The sequence below is a fragment of the Dendropsophus ebraccatus genome, chromosome 9 (assembly GCF_027789765.1).
Source record: "Dendropsophus ebraccatus isolate aDenEbr1 chromosome 9, aDenEbr1.pat, whole genome shotgun sequence".
NCBI lineage: Eukaryota > Metazoa > Chordata > Amphibia > Anura > Hylidae > Dendropsophus > Dendropsophus ebraccatus.
The window spans coordinates 98,298,442-98,319,006 of record NC_091462.1 but is presented as its reverse complement, the minus strand read 5'-3'; the positions used below and the strand labels follow the sequence as shown (position 1 = coordinate 98,319,006).

The 20,565-nt window shown below is 42.6% G+C and overlaps 1 protein-coding gene across 6 annotated transcripts in view; it reads left to right on the top strand.

Annotated features, from left to right (window-relative positions):
- The window catches only part of TNRC6A (trinucleotide repeat containing adaptor 6A), an 89,990-nt gene extending 71,071 nt beyond the window's left edge, over positions 1-18,919 (top strand). For 5 of the 6 annotated variants that reach the window (XM_069983983.1, XM_069983981.1, XM_069983980.1 and 2 more), the window contains 18 exons: positions 1,096-3,639; positions 3,758-3,922; positions 4,080-4,243; positions 5,891-5,971; positions 6,053-6,104; positions 6,673-6,827; positions 8,105-8,233; positions 8,331-8,477; positions 8,940-9,020; positions 9,520-9,718; positions 9,808-9,936; positions 10,117-10,275; positions 11,111-11,251; positions 11,341-11,448; positions 12,332-12,553; positions 12,721-12,791; positions 12,872-13,011; positions 13,734-18,919. In XM_069983983.1, coding sequence (XP_069840084.1) covers positions 1,096-3,639; positions 3,758-3,922; positions 4,080-4,243; positions 5,891-5,971; positions 6,053-6,104; positions 6,673-6,827; positions 8,105-8,233; positions 8,331-8,477; positions 8,940-9,020; positions 9,520-9,718; positions 9,808-9,936; positions 10,117-10,275; positions 11,111-11,251; positions 11,341-11,448; positions 12,332-12,553; positions 12,721-12,791; positions 12,872-13,011; positions 13,734-14,100 — 5,054 coding nt within the window. In that variant the 3' untranslated portion in view covers positions 14,101-18,919. The remainder of the gene's footprint in view (positions 1-1,095; positions 3,640-3,757; positions 3,923-4,079; positions 4,244-5,890; positions 5,972-6,052; positions 6,105-6,672; positions 6,828-8,104; positions 8,234-8,330; positions 8,478-8,939; positions 9,021-9,519; positions 9,719-9,807; positions 9,937-10,116; positions 10,276-11,110; positions 11,252-11,340; positions 11,449-12,331; positions 12,554-12,720; positions 12,792-12,871; positions 13,012-13,733) is intronic. The other variant, XM_069983979.1, reaches the window with a different exon arrangement.
- The last annotated feature ends 1,646 nt before the right edge of the window (positions 18,920-20,565 follow it).

The following is a 20,565-nucleotide window of genomic DNA, read 5'->3' as shown; positions in this document are numbered from 1 at the left end:
TACACTCGGCACCGTTCTTTTGCAGTAACCAGCTTGGAGCACCGAGGGTGCCGGCCTGCTGCTCCCCCTAGTGTGCCCATATCCCTCTCCTCTGTTATGCGGCTCTGTTGATTCTAATGGAGCTGCATCACTGAAGGGGATACCATCACACTCGAGAGTGGCAGGCTTGCCCCAGTGCTCCGTGCTGGGTTGGTGCACGGCAAAAGAACGGTGCCAAGCGTGGAAATTGGGCAGAGTTGTTTAAAAAAAAAAAAAAAAAAAGGCTGTGCTACTGGGATCAGCACTGTACCTAATGGTACATTTGTTTTAAATTAGAATCAAGACCAGAAAAAAAAACACTTGATATGACATACAGACATTTGGGGGTCTAAGTGTTCAGAGGAGGCAAGAGTCCGTCCTCATTGTCTCCCATCTCTGTATTAGACCGTGCTGGACGTCTGATGCAAGTCTAAAGGAACCGTCTCACTGACATAGAAACAGAGCAGGGAGAGAGGTGTGCTACTGATCAGTCAGGGTGTGCATACTTAGAACCAAACTGCTAAAAACTTTTGCCGTAAAACTTTTATATTCATGAGAGATGTAGCTGCTTATTACAATTTACAGGAGACATCTTGTTATGTAATCAAATACTAAAGCTACTTTTCTGCTTATTTTACCTTAGTCTATTACTTATGCAATACCAGTGCTAGACTTTCCAAAATAGTACCTAAATAAATTGCCTCCTCTTTCGTAACCATAATGGAGTACTGTTTTCTGTGCCAAGTAGCTGAGGCTGATGAGTAACATCAGTCAGCGGGCAATCTCCTCAGAGAAGCAGTACCTGGTTGGACATGTGCCCCTGTAACCCTATCAGGGGGTGCCAGTGCTTTGCTTCCAGTAGTGAATATGAAGTAGTGATCTCTGTCTTATATTGCTTGCTTTTCTACTCAGCAAATTACGCCAGGTTCTTGTTTGGTTTCATGGTGTCCGTGGCTTTAATGCATCAAGTACACTGCGAATATTTGTTGTAATGTGATCAGTTTTATTAAAAGGTAAAAAAAAGTGTATATCCAGTGATTATATTGACCTCTACGTTTTCTGCTTCTGTTTTCCCAGATATCAATCACGGTAGTCTAGGATCTCACTATGAAAGTTCACACTGGGGATCAGTCTCTTCTAACGGCGATTCAGGCACAAACTGGGACAAGGTTATTGTAGACGGCACAGACAAGGAAGCGTGGCCATCTATCACAGGAAACAGCCCAGATTTATCATCAGAATGTATGGATATTGAATCATCCACCAACTGTGGGCTGGAAAAAAGCCACATTGTGCCATTTGCAGACACCGTAGGGGAAATGGATACCATAAGGAATGGCATTGGGCATAGTTCTCAAAGCAAGCTTTTGGTCGGCAGCAACAGCAATAATGCAGGCAATGGAAGTATTAATGGGCCTTGGGGTGTAACTCATGGACCCATGATAAGCACATGCCAAGATGGCCCCGATAGCAAATCAGACAGTAGGCACAACAGGATCAACGCTTGGGGCACCGTCAACAATTCAGTGAACGGAGTTCTGAATCCAAGCACTTTGAACATGAATGGCAACCACGGTGCCTGGCCGCTTTTGGACAGCAATGGACATACCCATAAAGGGTCTAATAATTCTGGCACAAATGTTTCAAGTAGTACTATAGGTCAGGTGTCTAACAATCGGAGTATTAACCCTAAGATGGGGAGCTCTAACCAAGGCTCCTGGGGAGGCATTCAGGAGAATGGCGATTCTGAACTTAATGGTACACGGAAGGCTTCTTATAGTGGACAACCTCAAAACCTTAACACTGAAATGACTGGACCAAATAACACTACTAACTTTATGACCTCTAGTTTACCAAACTCTGCTGGTTTAATGCAGACAAATGAACTGCCTCATTCTACAGGGCATGGGGCTTGGAGTGTGAGCAACATGAATCATTCTCCACTTCACACCCCTTCAGTTACAAATGGCACTTCCATTCCTCACCTAAGCAATGGTGAGGAAACAAACGGCGGATCATACGGTACTACATGGGGTACCTCCGGCGCGAATTACTCCGGAGATAAAAGTTCAGTCCCTAAAGGGCAAGCTAATGGCGACACTGTGAATGCGACAATAATGCAGCCGGCTATGAACGGGCCCAACGGCCCAAACTTTAAAATCAATGGGAATAAAGGAGGCTTATGGGAGTCAGGGACTGTAAACTCCCAAAATATGCATTGGGGAAGCGAAAATGGAGGGACTTCTGGTGGAAGAGGATGGGGAAACCCAGCACAAAACACTGGCACTAATATAGCAAATGGAGATTGGAACAAACCTAATATTCAGCATTCCAATGAGGGGGAGACCACAGAAAACAGCAGAAAAGCATCAAACACCTGGAAATCTGGCGAGGAAGAGAATGCAGGGCAAAATCCAACAGGGTCTAGGGGCAATGAGACAAGTAATGTATGGGCCAAAAGTACAGGTACAGGGGAAAGCGAAGGTAGCGTAGACAGCACTGGAAGCCAGAGCGAGCAGAGTGGTGGGCTTCGGCCTGTAGACAGAAGGAAAGTGGACCAACAAACATTACTCCAAAGTATTGTAAATAAAGGTGACCTGGACCCTCGGGTCTTGTGCAACACTGGCTGGGGACAGACTCCTATTAAACAGAACACTGCCTGGGACATTCAAGCTGCTTCGCCTAGGAGCGACAGAAAGACTGACAATGGAACAGAAGCTTGGGGGGCCTCTGTGTCAAAGACTTCTAACTCAGGGGGATGGGTAGAGAAACCCAACCCTAATAGCAATGATACCTCATCAGTATCTGGGTGGGGAGATCCAAAGCCTGCTACAGGGTGGGGTGATGCCAAAGGCTCAGTAAGCCAAGGGGAATGGGGGGATCAATTTGCTGCTACTACTGGAACGGTCAAAAGCAATCAATCATGGGGGAACAGTAAAGAGGACAAATCCACTTGGAACGATGCACAAAAGGTCAAACAAGGTTGGGGTGGGCACAGCAATGATGGCTGGGGAGAAAATTCCAAAAGTAATCATTGGGGGGCAACAAAGTCTAGTTCTAGCAGTGACAGCGACAAATCTGGCTCTGGATGGGGAGATACAAGATCCAACTCCTGGGGCAGCGTGAACACCAATAATAATTCTGGTTGGGCTGAAACATCTAAAGCAAATGCAAGCCAGGGATGGGGAGAGCCAGCCAAGATGAGCCAAGTTGGAGGTGGAGATGCTTCCAAATGTGGTCCATCTCAGATGGAGAACGATCATCTGCAATCCAATAACTCCTCAGAATGGGGAAAGAAGCCAGAGACTGGGTCATGGGGGGCTCAGCCAGCCAACAATAAACCATCAGGCTGGTTAGGTGGACCCCTGGCAACCCCAACAAAAGAAGAGGAACCGACTGGTTGGGAAGAGCCTTCTCCGGAGTCCATCCGACGCAAAATGGAAATAGATGATGGAACTGCGGCCTGGGGAGATCCAAATCAGTACAAATACAAGAATGTGAACATGTGGGACAAAAATACATCTAATACAGCCACCAGTGGGGCAGAACATCCAACCCAAGCCCACCATCTGCCCCCAGCCACAAGTGCAGTGCCAAACAAGGAGAGCGGCGGTGGTTCTGGTGAGTGGATCTTACAGCCAGTATTGTTGCCTCTCTTGTTTTTGTAGGCATTTGATGGAGAACCATATGTTTAGCTTTTAACCTTCTTGTTGACCTTTTATTTTATGGTTTGTTGTAGGTTGGGGAGATACTTGGCAAGAGACGAAAGCTACAAATGTGGATAACGGTACCTCCGCATGGGGTAAACCTATGGATACTAGTGGCAGCTGGGGGGAACAAAATTCAGAGGTGACATCTGGATGGAGCCATACTCCCATTGGTCAACAGGTTCCAGGCAAACCTGGTATGTACTTTACTGATTTAGCATTCTTCTTATGTGTATAAACAGCATTCTTATTTCATATGTACCCTCCATTTTTGCACCACTGTTTCTGATACTTTTTTGCCAGTATAATTCCTTGCATTGTGTGAATGCAACTTATTTTATTAATATATTTTAGGTCCCAAATCTATGCAAGACAGTGGCTGGTGTGGAGATGAAATGACTGGGACTGGGGGCCGTGTCGGCGGATGGGATGAAGATGATGTAGAAATAGGAATGTGGAACAGCAATTCCTCGCAGGACAACAACTGGTCTACATATATGAAGAAAATGCCTCCAAAGGTTAGCCCAAAGCCTTACCTGAATTGTTCGGAATAATCACAGATGTAGTCAACAGGGATACATTCAACAATTAAAGAGGACCTGTCACCCCCGTGCCAGGTCAGAGCCCGGCCGACCCCTCTCTAGAGCCCCTTATACTCGCCTCGTTCCTGAAGTCCCGCTTCTTCAGCCGGTTCCGGAACGGAGATATCACCGTGGGAAGCCCGGAGCACACGCTGCTGAGGTGAGACCGACGCTGCTGAGAGGAGTCCAACGCCCATAGAGAATGATGGCTCCATTCCTTCTCTATGAGCGTCGGACTCATCTCGGCAGCGCGCACGCCGGGCTTCCCACGGTGATATCTCCGTCCCTGGACCGGCTCCAGGAACGGGACTTCGGGAACGATGTGAGTATAGGGCGCTCTAGCGGGGGGGTCGGCTGGGCTCTGACCTGGCACGGGGGATGACTGGTTCCCTTCAATAACAGATTTGTATCAAATCTAAAACTTGGCTTTCAATTATAGTTCAGTAAAATCCAAACAATGAGACCCAGTGTGTCTAACCTCCACCAAAATGGGCCATTGAGCCCAAACGCTGCACAGAAGTCACATGAAGTAGTGGGGGGTATAGTTGCACTGTGTCTGATGGCCGTGTGGGATTCCAGGAAAGTGTGGTGCACCAAACTATCCCTCCTTGCTTAGGGATTAGCAGGGTGTATGCCCTAAAAACAAGTGGCCCAGTCCCCCGGTCTACCCCTAAATAAATAGCCCTACACTATCTCTCAGTCAAGCTCCCTACTCATGTTTTATGTAGTAACTTGTCAGGGGAGCATGCTGAAGACCCAGGGTAGGATAATGGTTAAAGTGTATGAGCGTCTCAGGGGGCGACCCAGCAGTTGCTTGGGATGTATAACTAGGCAAAGGCCTAGTAGCATATGGAGCCATGTATTTCATACCAATCTGTGATTAGAGATAGAGAATTCTGTCCCAATCGGATATTGATGGTCTGTCCTAGGGCCAGTCACTTATAGATATTTTTGGTAATTAAAGGGAACATGTAATCACTTTAATGCTTCCTGAATTGTCATCGGGTGGTCCCCAGCAGTTTCTGCTTGTCTCACCAGCCGTGATTGATCTCTCCCTGTTTGATTCAATAGAGATCTATCAGCTAAGGCTGGTGGGGCAGGAAGAAGCTGTTGAGGGACCATCGGAATGACTTGTGATACTGGCAGTATGAAAGTGAATGTTCCCTTTAAGCAGTACAGAACATTGGAGCTAAAATACACATGATAAAACTTGGAAACTCACTTTATCAATACGTTTGTCTCAAATTGTCTGCTTGTTTTCTCATGTTGAAAGATTTTCATTAAATAATGATTTATAAAATTTTCTGTTTTCAACTAAAACTGCACCATTGGTTTCACCACTGCGCATGGGTCTGTGACATCTTTCTGTTAAGTAATGAGCGAATTTATCGAATGTTCCGCTTTGTCTGAACACCGAACGCTTAGCATTTCTCTGCTATATCCATGTTTTCAGCACTCCCTAGGGCTCCATCCAACTTCTCCAGCCACCGGGAGTCAAATGCCGAGTGTTCAGGAAGTTCGCTCATTGGATAGTCTTAGGTCAGACGAAATGCATAAAAAAACTTTTGTTTTTTGTTTTTTCAGGGAAATTTGAAAAATGGGAATAAACTGGATGACAGCTGGATAAACCCATTTGTTAAGCAGTTCAATAACATGGGATTTTCAGTAAGTAATCTTTTAAACTTTAAACTATTTCTATTTCCTACTGTGCAACTTATTCTAATGCTTGCCTCCATTTTCTTGCAGAGAGAATCACCTGATGACACTTCACAGAGCAATAAAATGGATATTTCTGGAGGTGTGTGACATAATTAGAAGGATCTGCAAAGTGTATTTTCCATCATACAACTGCATTAGTCTACTAAGTTTTGTCTCCTAAACCAATAGCATTTAGGATTGGATCACTAGAACATGCTATGACTTTCTGATCAGTAGAAGGTCTGGCCACTGAGTACCTCATGAATTCTGAGAGTGAAAGTAATGTAGCACTAATATAGCACCTTTTTCCCTGTACAGAGGTGTCTCCACCACCTGACTGTTCTGGGTACTGCAGCTGTTCTGCTTCACTTGAATTGAGCCATGCTGTAGGAGAGTCAGCCCTGTAGCTCCTTTATTAGCATGATTGTACTGGTCTCAAATATCCTCTTTAAGTGGAAAATAACTCTTCAACAAAATATTGCTGAATTTATGCTTTCAATAGACAAAAATCCAGTATTTATAGCATAAGTCATGGATATCTAGCACATGGGACCCAATTGGTTTGGGGAAAGATATGTAAAGGGGCTGGGAGACATCTTGTAGAATCATTGATGTCTGATTTGTACCTTGAACCTTCTGTACTGATTCAGTTTATAATGTAACCTTAGATCCGTTTGTACACTCAGGATTATTACCAGACAAGCGGATGGATCTGGATAAGTCGGGCCTTGTTGGGGATTACAGCCGGGTGATTGGGAAAGGCCATGGGCCTCGCCACCTTTCCAAAGAGTCTTCCATGGATCACAATCCTTACTTTGATAAGGTGGGTTCACATATAGTTCATATCTGAGATACTGATATGGGCCAGGGCATAGTGCATGTATATAAATGTCTTAAGGCGCCTATTCTAGTCTATATGCATACGCACTGAAACATGTACTTGCTAGCTCTAATCCAGTTTGTCCTGTGGTAGTAGGATGGAATATGCAATATAGGAGCCCTTTGTCTGTTTTCCTCGGCCCCATAACCTGGTCCTGAACAATTTGTTTTCTCCCTTGGTGTATTATAGAAAACAATTCACCCTCTGCCCTGCCGTTTTTAGTTTAAAAGACCCCTGCAGTACATATTTTTAGATGCCTGCTTTGCAACTTTCACTAACCACCATTGTTTTCTGCCTCTCTCCTTGCTGACCTTATGCTGCTTTCTTTTGTGCTTTTGCATCGGGATCCTGCCTCCACACCTTTCTCTTCTGGTCTACATACCAATTCCCTATTGCACGCCCCTCATCAGGATGGCATTGTAGCAGAAGAGACACAAAATCTGCAGGTTATTGCCAATCAGAACATGAAGCTTCCCCCTATAAATAATGCACTACCTACTCAATCCCTCGGTTCTTTCCCAGGACTGACAGTGCCAAATGTCAGTTCTGTTAGACAGGTGAGTGTGCCAGGGCTGAACCCCTCTAGCGCCAAATTACTGTTGACCTATAGCTAAATAGTTTTGTATGTTATGCACACTTGTTGGGAAATCTACAAAGAATTATCTTGTGAGATTTTTTTTGCTATTATAAATCACATCATAGCAGAAAATCTGTCTCACAACAAGTTTCTTTGTAGCTTTTCCAGCAGATGTGCATACCTTAGCTATTAGATACAAGAATTATGTTGTGATCATATTGGATTAAATAGTGGTTTTGCTTGCATTTTAGTTGTGTTCATTTCGCACTTGAATTTCAGACCTCAATGTCGTGTAAGCTATTTTATTGCATGTTTTACTTTGTCTATCTTAAATACTTTGGTTTCTTTAGGTCACGTGTGTCAAACCTCCAGCTGTCGCAAAACTACGATTTCCAAAATGTCTGGTCAGTGAAAACTTTGGCTGTTCAGTCATGATAGGAATTGTGGTTTTGGAACAGCTGGAGGAAAGCAAGTCTGACACCAGCACTTTAGCTCTGTATGATACATTTGACATACATGCAAACATGTCTAAGTAATAAGGAAAGAAGAGAACTACTGATACTTTTTCCCTCCAAAATGGGCAACAGCTTTCGGTTGCTGTGTTTTTATTTTGTGATGGAACCGTCACTCTTTCTCTTCACAGAATGGTAATCCCAATATGTATGGTGTTGGCAATGCAGCACAAGCTCGGGGCCCGCAGCAGCCTCAAGCAATGAACTCATCTCAGCCTAATCTCCGTGCGCAAGTGCCTCCTAATGTTATGCCCCCTCAGGTATGTTCAGTTACAGCAGAGACTGTAAGACATTGACCTCTAATGACAGGCATAATTTTGTGATTTATGTTCTCCCCATATATATTTCTTTCAATAGGTTCCTCCCTCCTTGCTGAAGTATCCACCTAACAATACGGGCCTGAATCCTTTGTTTGGTCCCCAGCAAGTAGCCATGCTGAATCAACTTTCTCAACTTACCCAACTTTCCCAACTTTCCCAGCTCTCTCAAATCTCCCAACTACAGGTAAGTGACATAGGAAAACTCTCTAGAAGACCGCCTGTTCGGAATAAGAATCTGAGCTTGGATACTGAGGCCACCTAGCCCGCCATATCATGGCATTGTTTACTTTGTTTAATCTGTTCCAAGTGACCATGCTTATTTTCCTCTGCACTTAAAGGGGTTATTTAGCTTCAGGATACGTCATTATTATTCATTTAAATTAGAAGCTGCTACTTTATAAAGCTTCTGATGTTTTACTACTGATTGCTGGCAGAGGTTCACACTATCAACAGATGTATTCACAGCAGATTGTTGGCCGATGTAAAGAGAAAGGAGACAATAATTCATACATGGTTGCATTCAGTTCCCCTAAACACCTCCATCCTTCGAGTCCATCTTGTTTGCAGATAGATCATTGGTGTAATAGAGCCACTGGGGGTTTACTCCAACAGTTAATTGCTGTCTGTTCTTTTTACCTTTTTGCAGCGATTGTTGGCTCAGCAACAGAAAGTGCAAAACCAGAGGGGGGGAATGCCCCCCGGAGGACGCCAGCAGCAGGAACAGCAGGTATGAAAAAACACTGCTTTGTATTCAGGATGCAATCTTGTAGCAAACAGGTTATTTTCATTTCTGAGATTGTCTCTGCTTATTAAAATGGATAAAGACTGCTTGTGCCATATTCCTTGTCAGGACATATGGGTGTTGTAGACATAGGTTCTCTATTTCAAATCCTATCTTTTGCTCAGAAAGTGGAGAGCCACAATAAAGAGCAGCTCCAACGGAACCACTCATACCCACTCGGTCGGCCATTTGTTAGAATAGATAGCATGTAATACCACATTCCACCCCTTTTAGTTGGCAATAGATTTTATTCCTTTTGAAAGCAAAATAATTTGCATACCTTTTTACCAAGGAGTATATTTTCTACACACACTATACCGTGACCTCCATAATGTGTGCCAGTAGAACCTATAGCTACGTTATCCCCTAATTATTGGTGCCTTTGGCTTTTGTTCTCGATGGTATGGAGATTTTTATTAATGAAATCTTGACTTGTCGTTTATAGACGCGGTCCCTTGGAATGCAGCAGCCGCCCCGCCAACTCGATCCCAATCTCCTGATGAAGCAAACAATGCCTCCTTCACAACAGCAAATGCTTCATCAGACTCCCGTGAAGTCTTTCCTAGACAACGTTCTTCCCCATTCAACCCCAGAACTTCCAAAAGTTCCTTCACCTATCAATGCTTTCAATGGCTTTTCACTAGGTGAGTTTTGTGCCCCTCTCTGCCACTCTCTATTCAATAGTTTTCTGATATGTTATTGTATTTTTATTTATACTTGGATTTGTCTCTAGGCTTGAACTCGAATGTAAATATGGAACTTGGGGGAATGAAGGAACCCCAGTCCCGCTTGAGGAAGTGGACTACAGTCGATAACTCTATGTCCCCTAATAATTCACTGGACCAGAACTCCAGTAAACATGGTAATACACATCTAGCTAATCTGGGTTATATACATTCATACACAACCAATATTTAAAATGTTTTATATATTCAGCATATTTTTCATGAGCATGCTAACCAATGCTTCTGTTTAAGAAGTGATCCTGTTGCTGATATTCATCTCGATCTTGGATGCTTAATATATCTTATTGTTTCAACAGGTGCTATTTCTAGTGGTTTTAGGCTTGAAGATTCTCCATTTGGTTCTTATGACTTCATGAACAGCAGTAACTCTCCTTCCAGCCCTCCAGGATCTATAGGGGATGGCTGGCCCAGTGCCAAATCGCCAAATGGCTCCAGCAGTGTCAATTGGCCACCAGGTACGTAATGTTGGAGCTATTAACCGGGGTTATTAAAGGTGTTCTGTGGGGCATTAAGTGGTGGCCTGTCCTGATCTCTGGAACCACCAAAGATTACTGCAATAAAATGGTTGATGCATTTCTTCAAATGCTCCCCTTTACTCCCACTGTTTTCGATGTTAAGGATTTTTTTTTTGTACACCATGGAATAGGCTAGCTATTTTTTTACACTGAAATAAATTGACTAATACACTTGAGTTTTCAAAGTCCAAATGCAATATCTCTCTCAAGATCCTGAAATTCCTTCAGTTCTGACATAGCGGAGTACTTTCTCCCCAAGGCGTTGGCTGTTTGGCTCAGTTTACATGTCTGAATAAGCCAGGACTGCGAAGGGGGCTGGGTCGGCTAGCACACTGAGCCTCAGAGCTGTTCCAGCTTGTCGCCAACACAGAAGGCTGAGAGGAATTGTTTGCCTTGACAGACAGAACTTTGGGATCATGACAGGGGTATTAAATAGGATGATTTATGCACCTATTAAACTTTCGGTGTTAATGCATACATGTTTCTGTAAAGCCCCTATAGACTGCATTGGTAAATTGTTTTGAACCAAAATTGTCAGGCCTATACCAAGGTCAGAAAGGCGAGTCCACCCAGGGGACAAACCCTTCTTCTTAGGCGTCCAGAGCTCTCAGTATTGACACCCCATAGGTAAGATGTTGTAAACTATGGCATGTCCTGTCAGAGTGGCTGATGCATACAGTGGTGGTTGTGTATTGCCTGTACTTTATTACAAGAACTTTGCAGGATTGCTGTTGTCATTTGTCTCAGTATAAAATTTTTGATGTTTTCATTATAGAATTTCGCCCTGGTGAGCCATGGAAAGGATATCCAAACATTGACCCGGAAACTGACCCCTACGTCACTCCTGGCAGTGTCATCAATAATCTGTCAATTAGTACTGTGCGGGGTGTTGACCACCTCAGGGACAGAAACAGTGGTAGGTGCCTTACAGTTATATTACAGTGTGTGTCTTCACTGCAAAGACCATGTAATGTATCATTAAGATATTTTTCTTGATTTTTGCAGGGTCATCCTCATCTCTGAACACCACGCTGCCTTCAAATAGTGCCTGGTCATCCATTCGTGCCTCCAACTACAATGTCTCCCACAGCAGTACCGCACAAAGCACTTCAGGTACCCACATATATCTTAGCATCCTTCTTGTCTTTATAAGTCTTACAGGGTTTGTCCAGGAATAGAAAAACATAGCTGCTTTCTTCCAAAAACAGCACCACACCTGTCTTCAATTTGTCTGTGGTATTGCAGCTCATTTGCATTGAATTAAACTTTAAGCTTTTAATACCACAAAAAACCTGAGGTCTGTTTTGAAAAAATCATTTATATTTTTCTAATCCTGGATATCCCATTAAAGGGGTTATCCGGCGCTCGCACATTTTATATGCTGCTGCTGCCATATAATAAAACATAAACATGTTACTCTTACCTCTCCGTGCTCCACCTGTGTCCCGATGCAGTTGCCGGTGTCGTCCACTGTCTGTAGCTGCAGTTGCTTCAGAGACAAGCTTGTCCCAGGAGTGGCGGCCTGCTCAGCCAATCAGTGACTGAGATGGGACCACGCCGCTGACTGTGATTGGCTTGGAAGTAACAGCGGCTACAGACAGTAGGGGACACTGGGGGAGTGCAGAAAGGTATAGATAACGTGTTTTTCTTATATAGCAGCAACGTATTTAAAATATGCTAGAGCTGGATAACCCCTTTAAGCTAGCCATATTTGTATCTCCCAGTTTCCTAGCATGTGCAATCAGTTTAGCTGAGGATGTGTTCAGAATTAGGAGGGACCAAAAAGATTGGTATGTTAAAGTGCATTTACCTGGTCCTTCTCCGTCCTGACAATGTGATGCCCTAGGAAAGTTGGAATGTCTCAATATACAGTTAGATACTAGGCCATACCCTCTAAAATAGTTGGGTTTCGCTGATCTTGTGTATGGCTAGCTTAAGTCTTTCCAAATTTATTGTCTTATTGATTAAACTTAGTCCTCTTCTTTCTTGCTTACAGTTAGAAATAGTGATCCCAAACCAACATGGTCCCCTGGCTCCGTCAATAACACCTCCCTGGCTCATGAGCTGTGGAAAGTCCCTTTGCCATCTAAAAGCATCAGTGCTCCGTCCAGGCCTCCCCCAGGGCTCACTGGTCAGAAGCCGCCTTTATCTGCCTGGGATAACGGCCCCCTGCGCCTAGGTAGTGGCTGGGGAACTTCTGATTCCAGATACACGCCAGGTAAGAGAACATGACTTTTGTAGGTCTTACATGTGTTACATCAGTGTGATTTATAGCCGTGTCCCCCAACCCGTGGCTCTCCAGCTATTGCAAAACTACAATTGTTGTCATGCCGTGACAGCCTTGTCCTTTTATTTTTCCTTTTAATCTCCTCTTGTGTCTTTTAGGTTCCACTTGGAGTGATAATAGCTCAGGGAGAATAACAAATTGGCTAGTTCTGAAAAACCTAACACCTCAAGTAAGTATTGATACCTTCTATTTCCTATTTGCATCTATTTCAGTGGATTTCTTTACTCACTTATTGTTACGTTTCCTCAGATTGATGGCTCCACCCTGCGTACCCTGTGCATGCAGCATGGGCCTCTGATAACATTCCATCTCAACCTGCCCCATGGTACTGCTCTGGTCCGTTACAGTTCCAAGGAAGAGGTAGTAAAGGCACAAAAGTCTCTGCACATGTAAGTAGCGTTTTCTAATTGTTCTCCATTGTACATGGTTGAACTTATTTCTTGTGTGTGTGTGTGTTTTTTTTTCTCTTTGCCCCACTAATATCATGACGCACCAGTATCCAAACACTGTGACCCCACTAGTTGCTAGAAAATAACCATGGTCTCTGCTTTTTTTTTCTGGCAGCAGCTTGGTCTCTTATAGTCAGGGATGACAATGACATAGCATTTTTCCTAGCACTGCCAGTTAATAGATCTCTGCTGATTTTTCATGATATTGCCTTGTAATAGAGGTCACCAAGGTCTATCTCTGAGACCAAGTGGCCACGTATAATGAATTGGCCTCTGCTGTGCTGGTGATGTTTTTTTTTTCTTTACTGTATAGCAGGGATGGGGAACCTTCGGCCCTCTAGCTGTTGCAAAACTACAATTTCCATCATGCCTGGACAGCCGAAGCTTTAGCTTCCCCATCCTTGCTGTATAGGGAAGTTAGGTGACTGTGTGACTTTCCTATATATTACATGATCACAAAAGTTTTGCAGGTTGATACATGCTGTCATATGCTACTGTATGGCTAAATCTGGTGTATATGTCAGGGGAACACTCCTCAAGTATACCTTCAATGTACGTTCGTGCTGAACATAGCCCGACTCATAGGACATTTTCTTTTCCATAGAGGAACATCATATTCTTCAGTACTGTACAGACTTATGCCTCTTGTTTTCTTTCCTTAGGTGTGTTTTAGGGAACACTACTATCCTTGCCGAGTTTGCTAGTGAAGAGGAGATAAGTCGTTTCTTTGCACAAGGCCAGTCAATGACCCCTTCCCCAGGCTGGCAGTCCCTGGGCTCTGGCCATTCCCGGCTAGGTTCTCTGGATAGCCCCCACAGCATCTCGAATCGCGGAGATATCAATCACTGGAACAGCCCAGGTGCTTCTGGCTCCAGCTCTGGAGATCTTCATGGCACTTCTCTGTGGGGTACCCCAAACTATTCCACAAGCTTATGGGGTAACCCAAGCAGCGAAAGCAGGGGTCTGAGCAGTCCATCACCTGTCAGCGCTTTCCTACCCGTCGATCACTTAAATGGAGAGCCCATGTAGCCTACGTCACCCATGACCTCAGATGATTGTTACTGATCAGCCCCGGCTGGACTTTTGTATGTGTGAAACCTCTGCAGGCTGCACTGCGGATAGCTCTTCTGCACACTTCCCACTTTTTATTTTCGCCCACAACATATCAGTTGAATACTTGAATCATGCAGGCCAATATTATAATGTGAAATAGAGAAAAACAAAATCTATATTTACACTTCCACATTAGTGCTATCGATACTAGAACTGCGTCTATTGAGCTGTTTTGTCAATTTTGAATTCCAGTTTTATATATCTTTTTTTTTTTTTTTCACCATGTCCAATCCCAGTTTGTATGTCCCAGCTCGGTATGTACCCGTCTAACCCTCCCCCGTGTCTCCCCATTTTCTCTGTTGCACTGAACGGTGCGTCACATTTTATGTTTATCAGAAACGGCTCAAGTGTAACTGTTTACTCTAGCGTGTACTTAAGACAACACATAAGTGATTTACTGCTTGTTATTTCTAAAGATGCCTTGATATACCTACCTAATTGTGGTATTACAAAGTTTTACCCCGCCCCTCCAGCTCCCGAGTGACGCACGGCCGGCCCATTGCAGAGCAATGCGTCAGGACCCATGGCGCCTCCTGCGCTGAAGGGAGGGGGGTTAAAAGAACTGACGGTTATAACTTAGTTTTTAAGAGTTCAAAAAAAAAGTATTGCACCAGGTTTTCATGACTAAAACCTAATAGAATTTAGCTCTACGGTTTTAATAAAAAATATATATATAATGTTAAAAAAAATGAAAAAAAAATTAAAATAGAAAAAAAAAAAAAAGAAAATAGTGGCCACAGCTGTGACATATACCCTACGTGTGCCAGTAGGGGGCAGCACTTTCAAAGGCTTTGCATTTTGTTTTAGAGGCGCCTTACCCGGAACCTCTCGTTTACATTATTATTTTTTTTTTCCCCCTCTGTTGGGAGGGTCGTTGTTGTTTTGGGAGGGTGGGGATTTTTTTTTTTAATGTTTACTCTTCCATCAGATTAAAGGTGAAAAAAAATTATATAAAAAAAGATAAAATATGCTGAAGATGCTTTTATCTCTGGGAGTCCAATTGTGTTTGTGCGTTGTTTTGTTTTGTGATTTTTTGACAACTTCAATAATCCAAAATGGGGGGAAAAACCATCATGGCGCTCAGGAATAAGATAGGTGAAAAGAGTTCCTTCTCCCCGATATAACAAAAAATCACTAGAAGAATGCAATTTTTTTTGTTGTTTTTTCTCAGCACTAATTGTGCTAATTTCTCAAAGACTCTTCCTCTCTGCCAAAAACAATCCCCCCTCCCCCACCACTCGTCTCTTTCCAGATAAGAGCTGGTTTTGCTTTGATGCTGTGTCTTCTATAGTGAGTAGCCTTGAGATTTTTTGCTGATAGAACGATCATATTGTTTTTTTTTTTCTTTTATGTTACTTTCATGATGTGGCTCAGTGTCTTTTGCTCGTGACAGTGTTTTATTAATGTTTTTTTGTTTTTTTTTAAGCCGATTATTTAGTAACTATGCACATTTATGCACATTGTAACCAAGTACTGGGCTGATCATTTTCTTGTGCGTCGTATAAACAGAAAAAAAGGAAAAAAAAAAATGTTTTTTTAAATGTTTAGACGTAAATAATTGCAAATACTTAAATTGCAAAAAAAAAGGAACAAGTTACATAATATGTTGTTGCCATAAATGGTATTTTCTGCTTGTTTGGTCAAAGAATTCAAAAAAACTGAACAAGGGTAAAAAAAAATTTATATATTGAAGTGTAAATCCTGACCTTTGACCCTTCCACAGCACATAATAGTGGTTACAGGGGTTACCAGCAGTTACTCTCCCACCTCTTCTTGAGAGGTATTTTTTCTTCTTTCTTCCTTTCTCCAGGGGAGGTTACAGCAGGCCTGCTCCCGTCCTGCCCCGCCAAGCCCAGGAGCACTTCAATGCTGGGTCCATAGTAAACATATGTTGGGCGTCTCATATTAGTGGATGATGCGGCATGTAAGTCGTTTTTTTTGTTTGTTTGTTTTTTTTGCAATTCTTATAGCAGTGTCTATAGGACCCTGATTTTCCAGTCATTACACTGTCCATATGATAGATGCACCCTGGTACATAAGAAAAAAAATTGCTGATTATGGCAAAACCATATGATCTTGTGTAGGAGCGTGTCCTGACTATCCCACAAAGTACCGGGCTTATTGAATTTGAAGCAGACATGTCTGCTTTCTTCCAGAAACTGCACCACTCTTGCCCTTGGTGTGGGTTTGGCTTCACCGAAGTATAATACCACACACAACCTGGCGCTGTTACTGCAAGAAAGTTGTCAAGTTTTTCTAACCCTGAATAACACCTTTAATGCCCAGTTCTTCTGTTCTCCGAGGATAAGCCCGACACTAGAGGGGTCTGAAAACACATGCACGCTGTCAGGACTGATCATGCATATACATCAGATGGGAGTCAGGATGAACTTTTGAAGGTGTATGGCCACCTTTACTGTATGAGTAAGAATGCAGCAATTCAATAGGGAGATATATCACTGTGATTGGTTCATTGCGAACCCTTTAAAGGGGGTTGTTTAGGAGATGGCTAGTTTGTAGATAAGTGCCACATTTGTTCATAGGCTGAATCTAATATTGTACTATTCACTTGCATAAAGCTGCAAAGCACCCACTTTTGGGAAGGGTGTTCATGCGTTTCCCACTTAGTACTATTGAAGTGAATACTGCATGCAAAAGTGGCACCAATTCAGAAAGCAGCCATCTTTATCACATCTCCTACAACTCCTTTAACTGCTCTAAGTCATTGAATTGCCTGAGTTTTCACGCACATCTACCTTATATGCACCTTATGCCATGCATCTGCCAGGAAGACAAACCACTAATCTGAGCCCGCATATGTTTATACCCCCGACCGTCAGCGGGCACAATACCCAGCCCCTGCCGGAGAGGGGGGGGGGGATGATAGGGGCAAGAATTACTGTGGGTTTTAAAAAAAAAATAAAAATTGGGACAACCAAAGCCAGTTTTATTTGTTTTTTTTTGTTTTTTTACTTATAAAAGAGAAAACTATAACACATGGTGCATTAATATTCCAACCAATTCCAGGTCTTATACCCACAGAACTGGTGCAGCTTCGTTCCCAATGACAAGGCTGGATGCACACGTGCAGATGTGGATCCAGGGGGAAGGAGAAGTGATGGCTCTTCCTTTATATTTCCCATTCCTGGTGGATCCATTTCTGCATCAAAAAATGCGTCTGTGTGAATCTAGCCTAAATTAGCAAAAAAAAAAAAAACCCCACCCCGCCCGTTCCACTCTGCACACATTGCCATTTGCTCATTGCCTTGACTCTGATTGTTTTGTGTCAGACGATACAAATCAACCTTGTGGCTTTTTAACTGTTTACAGATAGAAAATGATTGTACATTTTACAATTTTTTTTTTTGATTGATGAAGTTTGAGATTAGTGAACCATGTACTTCTCGCTGCTTAGCCTTTGATAGATGGTTTGTGTTGTTTTTTTTTTTTTTGTTTTTTTTATTTTGCGGTCCGATTTAATAGAAACCATTACACATGGGTCGGACTTTTTTTTTTATTATTATTATTATTAGTGGTGTGAAATAATCAGAGGAGAAGTGTAATATTCGTGATGTACGAGGCAAACACTTCAGCGTTTGTTCCTGGTATATAAACATATAGCCTTAGATTTATCTGGGAAAAGAAAAAAAAAAAACTTAAAGTCGCCCAACACCTCTGTGCCAGTGCAGGCAGCCATTTTGGCAGGGGGGTGGGTGGGATACGACAGTGTGTTATGTGCGGTTTGTCACCGAGCTGTCACAATGCACAAGAGAAACCGCTACATGACAAACTCTGCTTTGCTGCATCTGTATAAAAAAATAAATGGCTGCCGCCACTGCGAGGGACGGGTCTGCTTTACAGAGGACTCTGCCAGAATATGTTTCTAACTGTACTATCCTGCACTAAACTTGTAACTTGAAAAAAAATATATATATACAGGACACAGCCGCTTGGAAATGACAATTGATATTAACACTTGAGTATGCTTTTTACCGCCTTTATACCTCAGTTAAAGAACAACCCAGCAGTGACTAAATAGCATTGTATTCTTTGTATCTAGCACATTTGTCTTGCATCTTCCCCCCTCCCCGGTGCTTTACCAGCACAATGGTGTTTTGTATTGTGTAGCTAGACACGTTGGTCTAACCTGCCAATGAGTGCGCTGTGATCCTTGTACGGTAGTCATTTCAAGTCCGCCTTCTGTATTTCAATAAGACAAACACTTTATCTGTAACTTATTACAAACAGTACTGTAGTGAATCCTGGCCCTGCTCTTATTGAAGGTGGAGGGGAGGGGAGAGGTGTGTGGGGGTAACCCTGCGCTGTATTACTACACAATGTACTGTAGGAACCTGTCGCACCCCCCTTCCCCCAAACCCTCCACCCTATGAATAAAAAGGACTAATGTGTCGGGAGGCCTGTAATAACATGTATTTTCTGGTCTCGCACACTTTTCTGGGGGGCTTGATTATTACGTAACAGAATAACAGTAATAAAAATAAATTAAAAAAATAAAAAGTAAGAAAAAAATATAAAAAAAAACAACAACCAAAGCTAGCTTTGTGACACTTCCCAGGAGAAGGTATAAAGTATCTCAATGTTTAGCTGCCCTCCAAACACTTGAATGGAGCGATTCTTTTACAGCATCTTATTGTATTGTTCAATGCTTGAATGCTTCCTGTTTTAATTTTGTTTTATGAAGCTTATGTAATAAAGTACGTTTGCTCTTAATAAATGCGCTCGTGGTCGCCTCTTATTTCGTATTACAGGCCTTATGCTTTTTGGCAAATCCACTTACGGAACCCCTATATCATCTAGCATCCTCTGGTTAGGCAGAAGCAACAAGATCTAATCTTGAAATCTTGTGATACAGCACCACCACCGTCTTCAGTTTGTGTGTGGTATTGCAGCTCAGTTTCATTGGAAAAAATGGCACTAGATTGTAATACCACAAGTGGGATGGTGCTGTATTTACAAAAAAAAAATTGTAATCATGGATAACTTCATACACTACAAATTAATTTTGTTTTAGGTTGGATTGATGTATTGTTTGTGCACGTGTGTAGACCTCTGGTGTACCTCAGATGACATGTTCTATGACAAGTCCTATTACTGCAACATGTGTACCACACACTGCCCACCCACTCAGGGCCCAAGGAACCTCCATTTTGATGATTGGTGAGTATGCTCCTGGTCAGAGCCCCACCAAACACATGCTTACTACCTATCCGCTCTTATTCTTTACATACCTCCTTTCAATTTCCCATCACCATATGCCATCACTCTGTAATCTTTAAGGGTTTGGTATCTGGGACCTCCCCCCAACAATTGTGAGAAAGAAGGGGTGGCACCATTGATTTAGCAGCCTCAGATGTTTTTTCCTTGTACAGCACTGCCCAGAATGGGGTTGTGCTGTAATACTCTGTGCTGCAATCAGTGGGGTCCCACAACCCCCAGCAATCACAACATGATGGCGTATCTCGGCTATATGACTTCCCTTTATGAAATAGGCTCCACCTCTAAGATCACTAGTAGATGCAGTGGATTTCCAGTGCAATATGGAACCAATTTAAGGGGAACATTAGCGCTGAAATACTCTGACATAAACTGAACATACGTCACATAATCTTGGGGGTTTAAAGGAGTACTCCAGCAAAAATATATATATATATATATATATATATATATATATATATATATATATATATATATATATATATATATATATATATATATATATATATATATATTTCAAATCAACTGGTGAAAGAGCTTTGTAATTTATTTCTAAAATATCTCAACTGTTGCAGTACTTATCAGCTGCTGTATGTTCTGCAAAAAGTGGTGTATTCTTCCCAGTCTAGCGAGTAGGAGAGTTTTTCTATGGGGATTTGCTACTGCTCTGGACAGTTCCTGCATGGACAGAAGTGGCAGCAAAGAGCACTGTGTCATACTGGAAAGAATACACCACTTCCTGCAGGACATACTGCAGCTGATAAGTACTAGAAGTCTTGAGCTTTTTTTAATAGAACTAAATTACAAATCTCTGGCACTTTCTGACACCAGTTGATTTGAAAGAGTTATTTTTCGTTGGAGTATCCCTTAAAGTCTTTCTTAGTAAACACCTGTATGACTTCTTAGTGCCCTTATTCAAATGAAAAGGCTTTTTTATTGTATTGTATCGCCCTCCAAAAGTTATAGAAATAATCAATATACACTTATTACAGGAAATACACATAAAGTGCTTTTTCCCTGCACTTACTACTGCATCAAGGCTTCATTTCCTGGATAACATGGTGATGTCACTTCCTGGATAACATAGTGATGTCACTTCCTGGATAACATGGTGATGTCATGACCTGACTCCCGGAGCTGTGCAGG